Source organism: Anolis carolinensis, chromosome 1 (assembly GCF_035594765.1).
Source record: "Anolis carolinensis isolate JA03-04 chromosome 1, rAnoCar3.1.pri, whole genome shotgun sequence".
NCBI classification, from domain to species: domain Eukaryota; kingdom Metazoa; phylum Chordata; class Lepidosauria; order Squamata; family Dactyloidae; genus Anolis; species Anolis carolinensis.
In genome coordinates, this window is record NC_085841.1 from 66,388,254 (window position 1) to 66,404,208 (window position 15,955).

General features: G+C 41.7%; 1 protein-coding gene across 1 annotated transcript in view; it reads right to left on the bottom strand.

Annotated features, from left to right (window-relative positions):
* Positions 1-2,410: 2,410 nt before the first annotated feature.
* The window catches only part of LOC134297742 (uncharacterized), a 44,851-nt gene continuing 31,306 nt past the window's right edge, over positions 2,411-15,955 (bottom strand). Inside the window, exon 3 of the mRNA XM_062976192.1 lies at positions 2,411-14,021. Coding sequence (XP_062832262.1) covers positions 10,837-12,096 — 1,260 coding nt within the window. The 5' untranslated portion in view covers positions 12,097-14,021 and the 3' untranslated portion in view covers positions 2,411-10,836. The remainder of the gene's footprint in view (positions 14,022-15,955) is intronic.

A 15,955-nucleotide genomic window follows, 5' to 3' on the forward strand; every position in this document is an offset into this window, starting at 1 on the left:
CTTCACGGTTATGTAGGTTGAAAGCACACACTTGTGTCTTGGCAGGGTTAGGCTTCAGGTGGTTATCTTTGTAGTAGCTGGAGAGATCTTTCAAGGCATTAGTGAGTTGGCTTTCAACTGTTTCAAAATTCTTTGCTTGTGTTGTTAGGCCAAGGTCATCAGCATATATAAAGCTCTTTGTGAGTGGTGGTAGTGGCTGATCGTTCATGATGATGTTAAACAAGTTCGGTGCAAGAATGCTGCCTTGGGGCCATTCCTTTGCCTTCTCCATCTACTTTTCCTGCCCTAAAATTCCACATAGAAGCTGCGGTTTTCCTGGAGGGTCTGGACAGTTTTTGTAAAGTCAAAGTCCCGTGTGATATGGTAGACTTTATGCAGCATTTTTCTATGTTGCACCATGTCATAGGCTGCCGTAAGGTCCACAAAAACTGTTCCCATAATGCAGCCTTTCTCAGATTAAAACCAAGCACAGGTGAAATTATCTGTCTTCTACTGTATTTAATTATTTGACCATTTAAGTACCACCCCATCTGCTTCACAGCTGTCACAACACATATTGCTGCCAGAGATGGAGCAACAAATGGCTTTACCAGCAACCCACCCAAGTCAAGATGCATACTATCATGTTACTTTGGCAAAAGAGTCAGCAAATCTCCCCACTCCTAGCAATAAAAATACAATAAGTGAAACAAGCAACAGTTTTCCAGATGAGTTGCTCTCTAATGTTTATACATTTTACAGGATTTGTAAAATATAAATATAAAGATAAGGGGAAAAGAAAAAATAGATATAAAAAGGAGAGGAGCAATACTCAGGACAAAATTTGAGTAAGGCAGATATGTTAATATGAGTTGAATCAAATCTCCCCTCGGGGAGACAGGGCGGAATATAAAAAAGTTTTTTTAATTCATATTATTTATTAATATACATTTTCTGTGAGTTAATGTCTGTAAAATACAAATTCATACATGAGCAAAATAGTCAGAATTCCTAATCCCTGAACCATGTATGGTGAACTTCATTTTGCCAGCCTTGGCGCATGAATCTCTTACCTATGTTAAAAGGAGTCTTGATCCAATCACTTGCACCATCTGCTAAGTCAATCATCAGTAGCTCTTCAGGACTTTTGCCAGCACTTCTCCCTAAAACAATCAACTGGATTTGCCAGATGCTACTTCACATGCTCTTTCTGGGTTAAGGCCCATCCCCAGAAGTACATGGCCAATTTCTGTAGCATTTCACGCCTACAGATCTCCCAGCCAGAAGTAACCATTATTCTTTGTGATTCTTTCCTTTTTGATTTCCAAACAGAGATCAAGCAGCCCACCTACATATAATGATCACTAATGATACTCCATAATATCTTCCAGGTGACTGGAAACCAGACAAACAGGCCAGCTGTGTGCTGTCAGCCTGTGTGGGATGATTTGCCATTTTAAATTACTGTAATAATATAATAATAATTTTATTCTTATATCCCGCCCCATCTCCCCGGAGGGACTCGGGGCAGCTTACATGGGGCCATGCCCAGACACGACAGCACAAATGTATGTACTGTATATCATAGGAAAGTCCCCTCCATATGGGAATAGTTTGGAGCTACCCACGGTCACCACCAGTAACCAAGCCTTGTATTGACCAGTTGGGGGCAGTGTGGTGGACACAATTTTTCTAAAAGGCTGATCATCATTCCAGGCAAACTTTGCAAATGAAACGAGGGATGTAGAACTCACACAACTTACTACTTAGCATTACTGAGCCAGTTATGAGAGACACTTTTTTAATTCTCTAAGATTAACATTGACCAGTGAATGATTGAGCATGTAGATCTTTTAATTATGTTGGAAAGTTTTGAATTTTCTCCCATGTCATTTTAGAAAACCTCATATTTGTACTTGCAAACCCTGTTTGACTCATATAATGTAACTAATAGCAACAACACTGGCCAAAACAAATTTTGCTGCCTCAATATTAGGCCTGTTTCTAGGTATATTTGATCTGCTAATTACAAAATAGCACCAGTTTTCCCCTATCAGTTCTAGTTTTTAAGATACAAAATATATGCCATCGGCATCTACCAGTTCCCATTTGCTCACCCATAGATAATCATAATTATATTTAAGAAACTAGAGGTGAAAAAGTTTATCCAATGCACTTTTCTGAATCAACATCACAAATAACTCAAAAACAGGCCTAAAAACCAAAACATCAATATTTCTTTTGTTGGGCTGTGTAACAACAACAACAACAATTAATGCATCTGTTCTAAGAAGATATATATTTGTGCCATTGCACCTGGGGCTAAACTCTTAGTGAAAGAGGCATGGACGTGACATCTTTCCCCAGGGGATTGCTTCTTGCCCTCCTTTAGGGAAACTGGAACTCCCAAGGACCAAAACACTGTAGATAACTCAAAAACTGGTTTTATTGTTCACAAAAGGTTATCCCTTTAAGGCAATAAGCTGGAAGTTTCAAAGGGGTAAAGGAAAATACATTACAGTCTTTGGTTGTCTTAAGTCCAAGGAGCTCTGTAGCTGAGAAGCTTTTCCAGGTCCCTCTTTCTCAATGGCTGTGAATGCCGGAGCAATCATCAGCCTCAGTCCAAATGGCCTATGTTTGAAGACACAGTCTTCCTTTGGTGCTAAAGAACTGATTTGAAGGTGTTTGAGACTCCTCAACGTCGTCCAGGTTGGTCCTGAACATGAAGCATAAGTCTCAAGGGTAAGAACCTCAGAATTGGTGCCGAGAGGGAACTGAATCAAGGGCTTTTAGAGCCAAGTCTCTCTCGCACGTCCATCTGGTAGAAAGCTTGATGGTGGAATGAAAAAAGGAAACACTGTCCTACTCCAGGAAGAGGTGGAGCCAAACAATTGAGCTGAGGAAGCAATATAACTGGTGCAAACAACATTGATTGACAGCTATAAATAACCAATCAATCCAACTACATTTACAGGATAAAGGCAAAATCAGGCATGATACAACAATTCAAATCTTGCAACTTACAGTTCTACATATAGATGGCGCCACTTGCGCCATCACAATATTCTATATGGTTTGCAACACAATGTATTTGAAATTGGATTGAAACAAATCCTTAAAAAAATGTCTTCAGAAGTCAAAGATTGTTAGGAATAACCAGGTGGTTGCATTAGAAAGCGGAAACAGAACACCTCTTTACCTAGACTAGAAGTCATATGGTACGGTTGATAGTCATGTGGCCCCTTAGATCAGGCATGGGCAAACTTCAGCCCTCCTGGTGTTTTGCACTCCCTCGATTTCTAACAGCCAGTAGGCTGGCTGGGATTTCTGGAAGTTGAAATCCAAAACATCTGGAGGGCTGAAGTTTGTCCATGGCTGCTTCAGATAATCTTAAAATGATCCAGCAAAGCCAATGGGGAAGGATGGCAGAGGCTGCTTTCCAACATCAGGAAGGTCCCATATGCTCCTCCTCCTTGTTGCAAGGGGAGCTTAGGATAAATATTTCCAGGGTAGCCATTTAATTTGCTTTATCTCCAACCAACCTGGCACCTTACTGTGACATTGCAAACAGTGTTGCTTGAAGCAATGTAAATAGTTTGATGATGTGGCAAGAACAGTTGCAAATCATTCTGTGCTATTTTTATTCTTCAGATTAGAACAGTACTTGACACTACATGGAAAATACAGTAATTGATAAGAAACTTGAGTTAGCATTGGTTTCAGCATACAAAAATGAGCTTCTGTCCATATTATTTTTTCATTGTTATATCAACAAACATGTTTGTATTTTTTATATTTTCAACTATTGTTCATTTCAATATTACATTTTTCTAGAGATTTTGGCAGATGGTGGGCTGCCAAAGATGGTGCAACATTTTGCTGTTGATCCCAGTTTGTTCCAGATTAATTAAACACCTGGAAAGATCTGGACCTTAAGCTTTCGCAGTCCAGGGAGTCAATCCCAATAGTGATTCTGGTCCTTTGGACTCAAAGAAATGTTATACCACCAGATACTTGTAATATGTAATCTATTTGTCCATTTGAAACAACAGTAATCTGTTTTAGTATTCACTTTTAGTTTAAAATATCCAGCTACCTTAAGACCTTAAAATAAACCAAAGCTAAATTCTTCGTTTACTTTGAGGTTAGTCCCATTAGATTGTCAGTAGATTTTCATCCAAATAGATATTATGGAGATTTTGAAAATGTTTAGATTTTCCCTCTCTTTCCAGGTGCCATTTCCATTCTTCCTTCCTACCAACATATATTTCGATGCATCAGAATGTTAAAATTTGCAGAATATATTACTATTACAGCTGGATAAAAAAATATGTGAACCTCCAGATTTTACGAGAATACAACATTAATTATCTTCAGCCAGCATTTCCAATAGTGAAGATTATGGCAGTTGTTGTCCAACATCTGGAGGGTCATATTTTATACATCCTGGATGAATACACTCGTTATACGTATTTACATAATCTCCTTATGTTCACCTGCTGTCTGTTAATGTTCAATATGTCTTTCATAGAATCATAAAGTTGGAAGAGACCCTGTGGGCTGTCCAGTCCAACCCCCTGCCAAGAAGCAGGAAAATCGAATTCATAGACCCCCAACAGATGGCCATCCAGCCTCTCCTTAAAAGCCTTCAAAGAAGGAGCCTCCACCGCAGTCCGGGGCAGGGAGTTCCACTGCTGAACAGCTCTCACAGTTAGGAAGTTCTTCCTATGTTCAGGTGGAATCTCCTTTGCTTTCAGCCATATGGACAATGTCATTGAATAATATTGTCAGAAAATAGCCCTGGGTGTAGTTTTGGGGTTTCCAGGGGTGACACAGGATTCTGGCTTAGTGGGGAGCTTCTTGTCATTGTTCTGTTGTTGTTCAGAGTAGAGTTCAATTACTGATGAATACTACAGCTTCCATAATCTACAGCTAGAACCATTTATCAGTCTTTCAGGAAAAAATAAACTTTTCTGAGTTCAAGAAGACTAGTTATAAAACTAAATCCTTGACCAATTTTCTATCTGGTATGTCCTACAAGTCCTTTATGACAGAACGGGAGATGATTTAAAAGGGATTTTAGAAAACTCTAATGTTTTTTAAAAAGAGGAAAACTGTAATCAAAAGCTTTCTGCTACATCTAGCTTTTAATATTACTCATTTTCCTTTTGCTTTTTTGGCTGCATTTCTCTCCAAGGACATTTTAAAATGTGGATCTCACTGTGCCTATGTTTGGGGAATGTGTAACTAAGTTTACCTTGTTTATTTTGGTCTATCGGGAAACATTGGCTTTGTATACAAATGCATTGTTCTTGTACAAGGCTTGCAAGAACAATGAATAGCTCTTTCATAAAATGAGACTAAATCATATCGTAGTTTGACTTGAGAATCCAGGGCCATCCTTATCATTAGGCAAAACACATCTTGCCTTGGAAAGTTGTATATTTCCATTACATAAGATGTGATTTGGTACAAAAAGATTCACATAAAATACCACAATAAAAAATTCACGTAATATAAACAAACGTGTTATAGTCAACAGGACCTCAGGATATAGAAAAATGTATGCAAAAAAACCAAATTTTCATGAAGAAATGGGTAAACAGCTTTTAACACAAATAGGATGAGAAAAGCTGGGGCAACTCTGTACAATAAATACAGGACTGACAGATTTTATATTTTCAGACTTAATTCATCACAGCATCAAGTTAGCAATTTCAATTGCCATTCCACTGGAACAAAACACGACAGCTTTGCAAATGACACAACAGTGCCATTGTCTTAATGCTCCTTCCATTCTTCTCTTTAGTCTGATTACAATAAACAATTGCTGTGAGCCAGGCCCTCCTCACCACTTATTCTCCTTCTAAATGCTACAGAAATTGTTTTCCTGGGACACAAAAACTAATTTATGCAAATTGTTACACAGCATTACTGCCGCTGTGATGCTGCTATGCTGTTGAGATGGCTAATTACTGGGATAATGCAGTTTGTCTGTTCCCTGTTCTCTAGGGTCGATGTTAAAAGGAAACAAAAGCCATGGCATAAACGGAAGACAAGGGGAGTAAGAGAATTGAGTACCCTATTAATAGAAGCCATAAAGGGACTTAAATGAAGGCTGATTCCCTGCACAAATGGTGTGTGATTTTTTTAAGCCAGAGAAGCTAGAGAATACCTTGTTGGGAACTGATGCTGCTTCATAAGAAGATGGATATCTGTCAAGAACCCTATACATAATTTAGAATTGCCCTGTTCATTTGAAGTTCTAGCCAGATGTCACAAGATGTCACTCTTCTGTACAGCCACTAAACTCATTTGTGTGTGTGTGTGTGGGGGGGAGGGGCTGTCCCCTGACTCTCTGTGTATAATCTTCAGGAGGAACAGACAAAGTGCAGACCTCCAGATATTGACTTGTCACTTTCAGCATTTATCACTATTGGCTATATTGGGAGTTGGAGTTCAAGACCAACAAAAAGACTGCACTTTATCCATCCCTAAAGTCTCCTATGTTCTGGAGGAAGCGTCCAATGATGCTTCTACCCCAGTTGGGGGTGGAGCCTCCGCTGGAAGTCACATGACATTGTGTGATGGCCAGCGTGGGGCTCCGTCCTGAAGATGCCTTGGAAGCATCCTAGGACGCTGATTTCAGTAAGTATGATGAGATCCTAAGACCAGAGAAGATACTATAGAATACAACCTCCCATATCTTGTAGGAACAGTATCTGCAGTTCAATTTCTCTATTTCTGACAAAAAAGTCACCTCTAGATATTTTCTTTGTCCTCTAGTATGATTCCATGGTATTCTTAGGCCAGATCTCCTTCATTTTAATAGGGTTTGCTATTATCTGCCATTTTGCATATCCATGTGAAGTCCTGTGGTGCAGCAGGTTAAACCACTGAGCTACTGAACTTGCTAACTGAAAGGTAGGTGGTTTAAATCCGGTGAGTGGGGTGAGATCCCACTGTTGGCCCTAACTTCTGCCAACCTAGCAGTTCAAAAACATGCAAATGTGAGTAGATCAATAAGTACCGCTCTGGTGGGAAGGTAATGGTGCTCCATGCAGTCATGCAGGTCACATGATCTTGGAGGCATCTACGGACAATGCTGTCTCTTTGGCTTAGAAATGGAGATGAGCACCACCCCCCACCGTTTGGACTGGACTAGACTTAATGTCAAGGGGAAACCTTTATCTTTACTTTTTACTGTATTTGCATTTTGTTAGTTCAGTTTGAACTAGAATTTGAATGCAGCTTCAAAGAGTCAATGGGGAAAATGCGTGTGTGTGTGTGCGCGTGCTCTTTTGGATTTATCATAGTATAGTAGATTGCCAGGAAATATGTTATCCACAAATCAAAGTGAAACTAAAGGATGAGATTAGATACAAGCTGTGAACAGAATAACAGACCCATCTAGTTCCAAATTATTTCAGAACAGCTACCGTATGCCACTGGTGTTGCTTTTTAGTAGTTTTCATTTGTTTCAAAAGATAGACAAATTGGCATACACATCCCCAGCTGTCATGATCCAGGATATAAAATGTGTGGTTATTGTAGGGAATGGTGACAATTTATACTCTACCTGGCTTTCCGCCAACCATCAATTCAATTCACTTTCTGTGAGCATTGCAGGTCAAGAGACGTTAAAGTAAACTTGGAGACATCCTACGAAGACTTTTTGGGTCTTTTTGTGAATATTGCAGTTGGTTTTTCATGATTCTTCCATGTCTCTTCCAATAGCCTAGGGTGGTACAAGATAATCCCTGAAAACAAGGAAATACCAAATAAAGGCAAATCAAATCTAGCTGTAGTGGTGGACAACTACATTGTTGGCTACCTTAGCAGGGAGGACAAGGGTGGGAACTCTGGAAGGAGGCCCTCTGAGGATTGTACCAGAAGTGGTTCTCCCACCCAGGGGCTTCTGTAGGTACAGCAGGCCTCTGAATACCAGATGTCCACAAGGGAAGCAGACTCCATACTGTCCAGTTGGGCCAAACCAGTTCCAGCCTGACTGGACAGTCCCCCTTACCTTTGTCATCTTTCTTGCTGAAGCAGTAGCCACAGAGCTCCAGAGAGCTCCTAGATGTCACTTGCCACTTTTGCTGACATTAGAAACAGCACCACCTGACTCAGAGAGGGGAGGATGGAACACAACAGTTTTATAACAGAATACAAAGCAACCAAAAATGCTGGCAGGATTTGGGAAAGTGCAGTGAAATACAAACTCAGTGAATGCTGCTGATGTTCTACTATATTATCTGCAGAAATGTTGATGATAGTAAGACCAAGGCTGTGGGTGCAGCAGCTAAGAAGGAAGCAAGGCATTTAAGAAATAGGCAGATTTTAACAGTCTTTCCTTCCAGTCATTATGCCGTCACATCCAGGCACCTTTTTAACACTTTAGGATGTGCTTCTTCCTTTGCCCAGATGAACTGCGGGGGCCTTACTTAGAAGCTCTGGAAATCCCAGTAACCAAAGGCACTTCAAGTAGAACAATCCAACAAAATTTTATTTACACAAAGTCCTTGGAAGACTTGGCACATGTAATTAAAGTTGCAAATAAAAACAGTCCACTTATAAAACCTTGCAGATGTTCCTTGCTTGCTTTTCCCTTTTTGGTTGCTGGATTCACTTCCACCAAAGGCAAAGAGGTCCTAAGATCCTCTTCACCCTAGCTCTGAGATGCTATTAAAAGATCTATAACTATCTAAGCCCAAAGCTAGTTTTTGAGGCAAAGTTGGTAGGGCTTCCTCCAGTGGCAAAGAAATCCGAAGATGTTCTCTGCCCCAGTGCCAAAGCTATTAGAAAGAACAGGTCTTTCCCCTATCTATGCTTGGCACTGGTTTTAAAGGCAGGTCATTTGTTTGTACTTATGATGGCCTTTTCAGAGTTGGCCTGGCTTGGCCACACAAGCACATCTATGATGTTTCTCCTTCAGTCTAGAAGGCAGAATAGGCTTCTCAAAATGGAGCCTTCTATCCCCTGGAAAAGGGGCGGTCTCCAGAACAAAATGATACATTTGCAGGCTGCAGGCAGCAAAGACTTGCAAACAGGCTAAACTATCAGATGCTGCAGAATCTGCAGCAAACCTGGAGCAAATGCAAACAGATGCTATTCCTACAACTATAAAAAAAATGCAAACCAAACCTCTGGGGGACGGAACACTCCCCGCTTAAATTTTCCAGGATATGGAAATTTACCACTCAAAAACATACAAACACCTTTGTATACACAACAATAAAACAGTATAAAACTTACACACTTTCAACAAGCAATACGAGATCGCTGATTGGTCTGTCTAGGACAGACATTTTGTCCTTATTATGAGTCTTTAGCTGAACTCTCCTAACCTTACTGTCAGGGCAAGGAAAGGTCTTTAGTATAATGCCCATAGGCCAGGCATGGCGGGGCAAGTCTTTGTCCTTTAGCAACACAAGGTCGCCCACCTTGACATTGTCCTTTGGATTTTGCCAGATTCTTCTGGTTTGAAGCTGGCTTAGATACTTGGCCTTCCACCTCTTCCAGAAGTGGTTGGCTAAGGTCTGCACCTGTTTCCACAGGGCATGGTGAGATCCGTCTGGAACTGGGTGCATAATGTCCTTCCATCCTGGCACTTTTTGTGTCAAAATAAGTGCAGGAGACAGTGGTTGTAAGTTCTCAGGGTCACTGGTAAGGGGAACCAGCGGCCGGTTGTTGATAATTGCGGTAACTTCCGCCATAAGTGTCATCAAAACATCATGAGTCAAAAACTTATGGTTCAGAAGCATGGCATTAAGAATCTTGCGACTAATGCTAATCATCCTCTCCCAAACTCCACCCATGTGGGAAGCATGGGGAACATTAAATGTCCAAAGAATTTGCTCACAGTTAGTGAAGTCTCAAACTTTGGTGTCCCCCTCAAACTTAGCCACACAGCTAAGTTCTTTGATAGCACCTATAAAATTGGTGCCACAGTCTGACCGGATTGACTTAATTGGCCCTCTGAGGGCTATGAACCTTTTCAAGGCATTTAGGAATGATGAAGTGTCCATTCCCTCTACAACCTCTATATGGACAGCTCATATTGACAAACAAGTAAACAAAACCGCCCATCTTTTATTATTGACAACACCACCCCTGGTTTTTCTGGTAACAATTTCCCAAGGACCAAACACATTGATTCCCACATGGGAAAAGGGTGGGTCTGTCAAAGTCCTATCCTGAGGTAGTTCTGCTATTAACCAATTTTGACAGTTTCGCCTAAGGTGCCTGCATTTAACACATTTGAAAATACAACTGTTGACCAACCTTTCAGCATTAACTACCCACAGACTTTCATTTCTAAGGGCTGCCTCAGTTAGAGTTCTACCCTGATGATGGATCCTTTTCTTTAGGGACCAGAGTCTTTTCCCTGCCACATGTCTATTGTTTGGCGAAGTGGGCTTATCTGATTTAAAGGGCACAGGGGCTACCCAATTTCCCTCTGCACTTCGTGAGACTTGAGCGTTCATAATGTCCAAGAACCTTTGCTCATCTTTCGAGAGCGCTGTGGCTTCATCTCTCTCAGAGACTTTGAAGATGGAGGAATACTCTGGAGTTATTCCTTGGCTAGACTGAGACGTGACTTAGGCAACTGCGCACAAGTGTAGGACGTCCACCTTTAAGCACCTGTGCTTGATTGGAGTCCAACGACGATGGTGGGTGCATCTTCTTTATGCACACCGGGCCTATGACTGTCCAGCCTAATGGCAGTTGTTGTGCGATAGGTGCACCTGGGGGTCCTTTTACTTGGTCGTTCACACAGAACACGCTTGGGCAGTCCGAGCCAAGCAAAAGGGCAATGTCCACATCTGGCTGAAAGGCTGGTATAGCATTCTTCAATCATCGCAAATGTGGATGAGTCTCCACAACTTCTTTAGTTGCAATTTGCTTTTTGTTCCAAGGGATGGAGGAACACTCAATCAGGTCTGGCAGCTTGAACTGTCTCTTCTGGTCGCAAGAGGAGACAACAAAGCCAGATGCTATGCGACCCTGCAACTTCTTTTTTCCTGCACATGTAGTCATGGTGTAGTCGACCATCTTGGTTTTAAAGTCAAACATGCGGAAGAACTCTGGAGTAGCCAGGGAGGCGTCGCTCTGTGAATCCAGGGCCACATAGAGTCTCTTTCTAAGCCAAGGGCTCTTGGCTGGATATACATCCGCTAGGCAGATAGGATGACAAACTCTGTACTGGTGCGAGTCAGAACACAGCTCTGTACAGGCGACTGCTGAAACCTCCACCTGCATCTCTGGTGCGGCCGGCTTGTCGGTGTCCTCGTCAGAAAGCTGGCTGTTTAAGCTATTAAGATGCACAAGCACCTTGGAAGAAGGGTCCTGCTTTGGCAACTGACTTACATTTTCTTCTGTGAGTTGCCCACTTAGGGCCTGTTCTATTTGAAAGTGGAGGTTGTAGTCAGCTGTCTTTGCATCAGCTTCCGCCTCCGCAACCTTGCTCTGTAGCTCAAGACGCGCAGCCTCCTTAATGTGCAGGGCAGCTAGGGAAGAGATGGCACTCCCAGCAGCGGAAGACTTGTTAGAGTGGCTGTGTTTAGACGAAGCACGCTCCCTTAACTTAGATACCTGGCTAGAGCGGTTGGACTTAAGACTAAGCGCCGCAGCAGGCGATTTTAGAAGGTTGGTCTCATGGCTACATAAGGAAGACTGATTTCTTTTTGGCTCAGACCTTAGATTAATAGGTGGAGAACTAAATTCCAAGGCATCTAGAATTGCCCTCACTCTATTTTCTTTCTCATTAGTATCGGCTAAGACACTCACTATTTCTAACTCTGAATCCTTGGCGTTAATGCGCTCGAGGACCTGGACTATCTTAGTCACCAAATCCCTCCAAAGACCGAAGGTCTCCTCGAGGTCTGACTGTAATATGGATGGCACCCTTGTAATACCCAAGCACTCTATTCTGCCCATTAATGTTACAATGCGCTCCCATGCCGAACCTAACCTCACATGGAGGAGCTCCTTTTCGTCTATTAGATGGGCTAGCATCTTGGCTGAAGGGTGCTTTATCCTTTGTGGCCTTTCATTCCTACTTTCAGCCTCAGAAGGAGGTATCTCACCTTCATCGTCTTGAAACTGCATAGACATTATGTACTCTTAATAGAAAGTAAATTTACAACAAAAGCAAATGCAATATACCTGCAAGTAAATTTACAATAAAAGCAAATGAAATATATCAGCAAGTAAATTTACAATAAAAGCAAATGCAATATATAATACAATGCACAGCACTTAACCATAGCGATATATATCACCAAGTAACTATACTTTGCAAAGACTGTGACCTTTGGTGCCAAACTTTGGCGAGTAAGCTGCAAAACGCCAACTGACAGCAACTTGCCACTTGATGCCTCCCTTGCCCAAGTGACATAAACTGCTAAAATGGCGACTTCACCAAATTTTCAAGCACCTCGTGCTCCGCGGCTCGAGGCCTGCCGCCGAAGGAGCACTGAGGCTGGCTTTGGAAAGGAGAAGAGAAGGGATGCCTCCTCCCCGCTGTGAAGGGAGGTCACCACCGCAGGACGATGAGGCAGGCCAACACCGCAGGACAATGAGGCAGGTCACCACCGCAGGTCGATGAGACAGGTCACCACCGCAGGACGATGAGGCAGGTCACCACTGCCGGGTGACTGTCCCGGCCGAGATCCTAGCCACTGTGAAGACTCAGCCAGAGCTTTCTTTTGCAGTTGCCAGGCTTATCCGGGTCCCGGCCTGGTGCTTCTGGACTCACCACTTCTGTGTGAGCCCAAAGACTGCTGCTGGAGCTCCGGGGCTCGATGCCTGCCGCCGAAGGAGCTCAGGGTAGATTGCTGGGTTTTGCACAGCCGTGCAATTGCAGAAGCAGCCGCGGGGCTACGCGCACACACGCGAGCTGAAGAGCAGGATACTACAGAGGCTGAAGGAATGGAGTCCCACTCTCTCAACTGTCTTTCGGCCTGGCAGCAAGCTTCACTGCAACAGACCAACAAAATCAAAGTCTCTATGGCCGTGCAGGCTTAACTCAGGCGGAGAAATCCGCAGCATACGTAAGTACTATGCAGAATTTGCAGCAACCCTGGAGCAAATGCAAACAGATGCTATTCCTACAACTATAAAAAATGCAAACCAAACCTCTGGGGGACGGAACAGTCATTCTATGATCCCAGAAAACCAACTGTGCAGGATTCAGGCTAGAGATGTTTTCATGTCTCCAATACTACTACTACTACTACTACTACTACTACTACTACTACTCTTCTTCTTCTTCTTCTTCTTCTTCTTCTTCTTCTTTCCCCTGTTGATTTGGTTTAGGAGCAGGGCCATGTAAACAACATGGCATAGTCTGGAACTGATCCAAAGTGGGATGCTTTGGACCCTAGGATACCAACTTCTCTCACTAATTTGTGCAAATGAATGACTTTTAACTTACTACTACAAGATCCATGCATACAAATAGAGCTTCATATTGCAGTGGTAAATTAGACATGGTGATCATGTCTCAAAGTCATTAATTTGGCAACACAAGCAATGCAAAACAAGGCGAATGAATAAATGATGGGCTGGGAAGAGTTGAAAACCCTACACAATCCTCAATTGGGTAGGGGTTACCTTACCTAACTTTAAAAAGTATAGAAAGTTGCAAAAGTACTGTATAATCAGAAAGTGAGAGCCCAAAAAAGTGAGTGGGAAGAATTTTAAGGTTATTCAAAATGTAATTGTATCCAGTTGGAGTGAGTCAAATCTTCTCTTTTTCAGTTCATATGAAATCTACATTATTCTAGGTTTTTAATCACCAGTATCATTGCTGCCCATTTTTACAGCAAAATTGATTAGATGTGTCATTTGCCTAGGAGATTATTCAGAAAGATGTTCAAAACAGGAGTTTTCATCTTTCGTCTTTTCAAATCCAGCTGCAATCTCATATCTGTACCTTAAAAAAAAAGTAGTTCTGCATTTCCTGGAAAATTAGTTGAGTGTTGAGGGAATAATCTCCTTCTGGTTCTTCATATGCTGTGCTGATAAGATGGATCCACCTGGGTTATGGGGCAAACAAACAATTAATGAATGTTTTCCTCCCAGCTGAGCCATATTCATAGCATGTAATTCTTTGATCTCAGTAGTACAGGAACAAGGTAGGAGGAAGTCGGCAAGGGGCTTTTTGTCATCATTGCCAGTAACTGAGCACACAAGCCGAGCCCTCCAGTTCTACAGGTAATATCTTGTTTAAGTCTGAATCTACCTACTCTCTGGTCCCTTCATACTTAAGAGCCAGTTCCAGTAGCAAAAGTATATCTGAATAACAACACTATCGTAACTTAATAGAAGATGTACTTTTCTAGTTGCAGGGGTTTGGACGTACAAAATTCAGCAAAATCACCGTATAGCTGCTTGCAATGGTTATGTTCCACTTTTAAATCCATTGCATAGAAAAAAATCCCACTACTGAAAATCCCTCCTGCCTTAATGTGATTTTCCTTTCTGCTCAGAAATATCTTTCCCCACTAACCCCACACATCAAGATTTGAATGCTATGCTTCCCAGACCGTTCATTAATTCTAAATTATATGTGTGTGCGTTTCCCTTGACAACCTTGTCTGGACTGATGGAGCTCTTTCCCACTGCAGTTGTAAAGGTGACTGTGGTTCTCCTTGAAAGGTGGGAACAGAAAGAGTGAACACAGAGGATTATAGCAGCAACTCAGACCAAAACTGAAACTGGAAAACAAGACTGAGTACTGGAATGCTATCCTGTGTGTGTATGACACACACCCCTTTGTAGAATAAGTATCAGGCATGAAATTGTGAAAAACAGTCTATTGCGCATAACATTCTTGAAGAAGCTGGATTAAGAAATAAGGTGTGTTGTTTTTGCAGTCATAGAGGTGGTGATCATGTTTAGGGGCTGGGCTGTGGCGCAGGCTGGTAAGTAGCCAGCTGCAATAAATCACTATGACCAAGAGGTCATGAGTTCGAGGCCAGCCCGTGTCGGAGTGAGCACCCAACAATTAAAATAAAAAATAGCCCTGCTCGTTGTTGACCTAAGCAACCCAAAAGATAATTGCCTCTATCAAGTAGGAAATTTAGGTACCACTTATGTGGGGAGGCTAATTTAACTAATTTACGACACCATAAAAATAATCCATCACCGTTTGAAATGAGGAAATCAGCATCACAGTGGATGATGAAGCAGCTGCTCCCTCTGTGGCCGGAATTGAGCATACCCTCAGGAAGCTGGAGAAGATTAAATTGCCTCTGTGTCTCTCTGTCTCTGTCCCTATGTTCATATGGCACTGAATGTTTGCCATGCATGTGTACATTGTGATCCGCCCTGAGTCCCCTTCAGGGTGAGAAGGGTGGAATATAAATACTGTATATAAATAAACAAATAAATACATACATAATAGGTTCAGCGCAAAGCCATAACAAAAGGAAGTTCAGTATGCCTTCAACATTTGCAGGTTCAACTTTTGCAGATGTGTTTATGCACTGTTTTCCCACTTTCTCAGGGTTATTGCATTCTTAACCTTGTAATCTGAACTGAATGTATGCAAAGGAAAAAATCAAAAATCTACCAGAAAGGAGAGAGAGATTTTTAAGAAAAAAAGATAAAATCAGGAGTTCATTGAAATGTTCAAATAAATGAATACGTACATTTAAAAATCAGTAATATAGATTTAGATAATTGGGAATACTTATGGAAAAAGGATTTAAATTTTCAATAGTGGGTTCTGTCAGAAAACATGTATAAAATATTCAACAGAAATTATATAACTCCTGAATTAATGGCTAAAATTGATAAATTCCTAAGGGGGGAATGCTGGAGACGCAAAATGAAGAAATGCATGTTTGGTGGATCTGTATGGTGGCAAAAAAAGTTTTGGAAAAAGGTGACTAAAGAAACCAACAAACTGATTACTAAGGAGATTAAGAAAAACCCAGAAATGCGTTTCTTTCCGTAGAGAATTGGC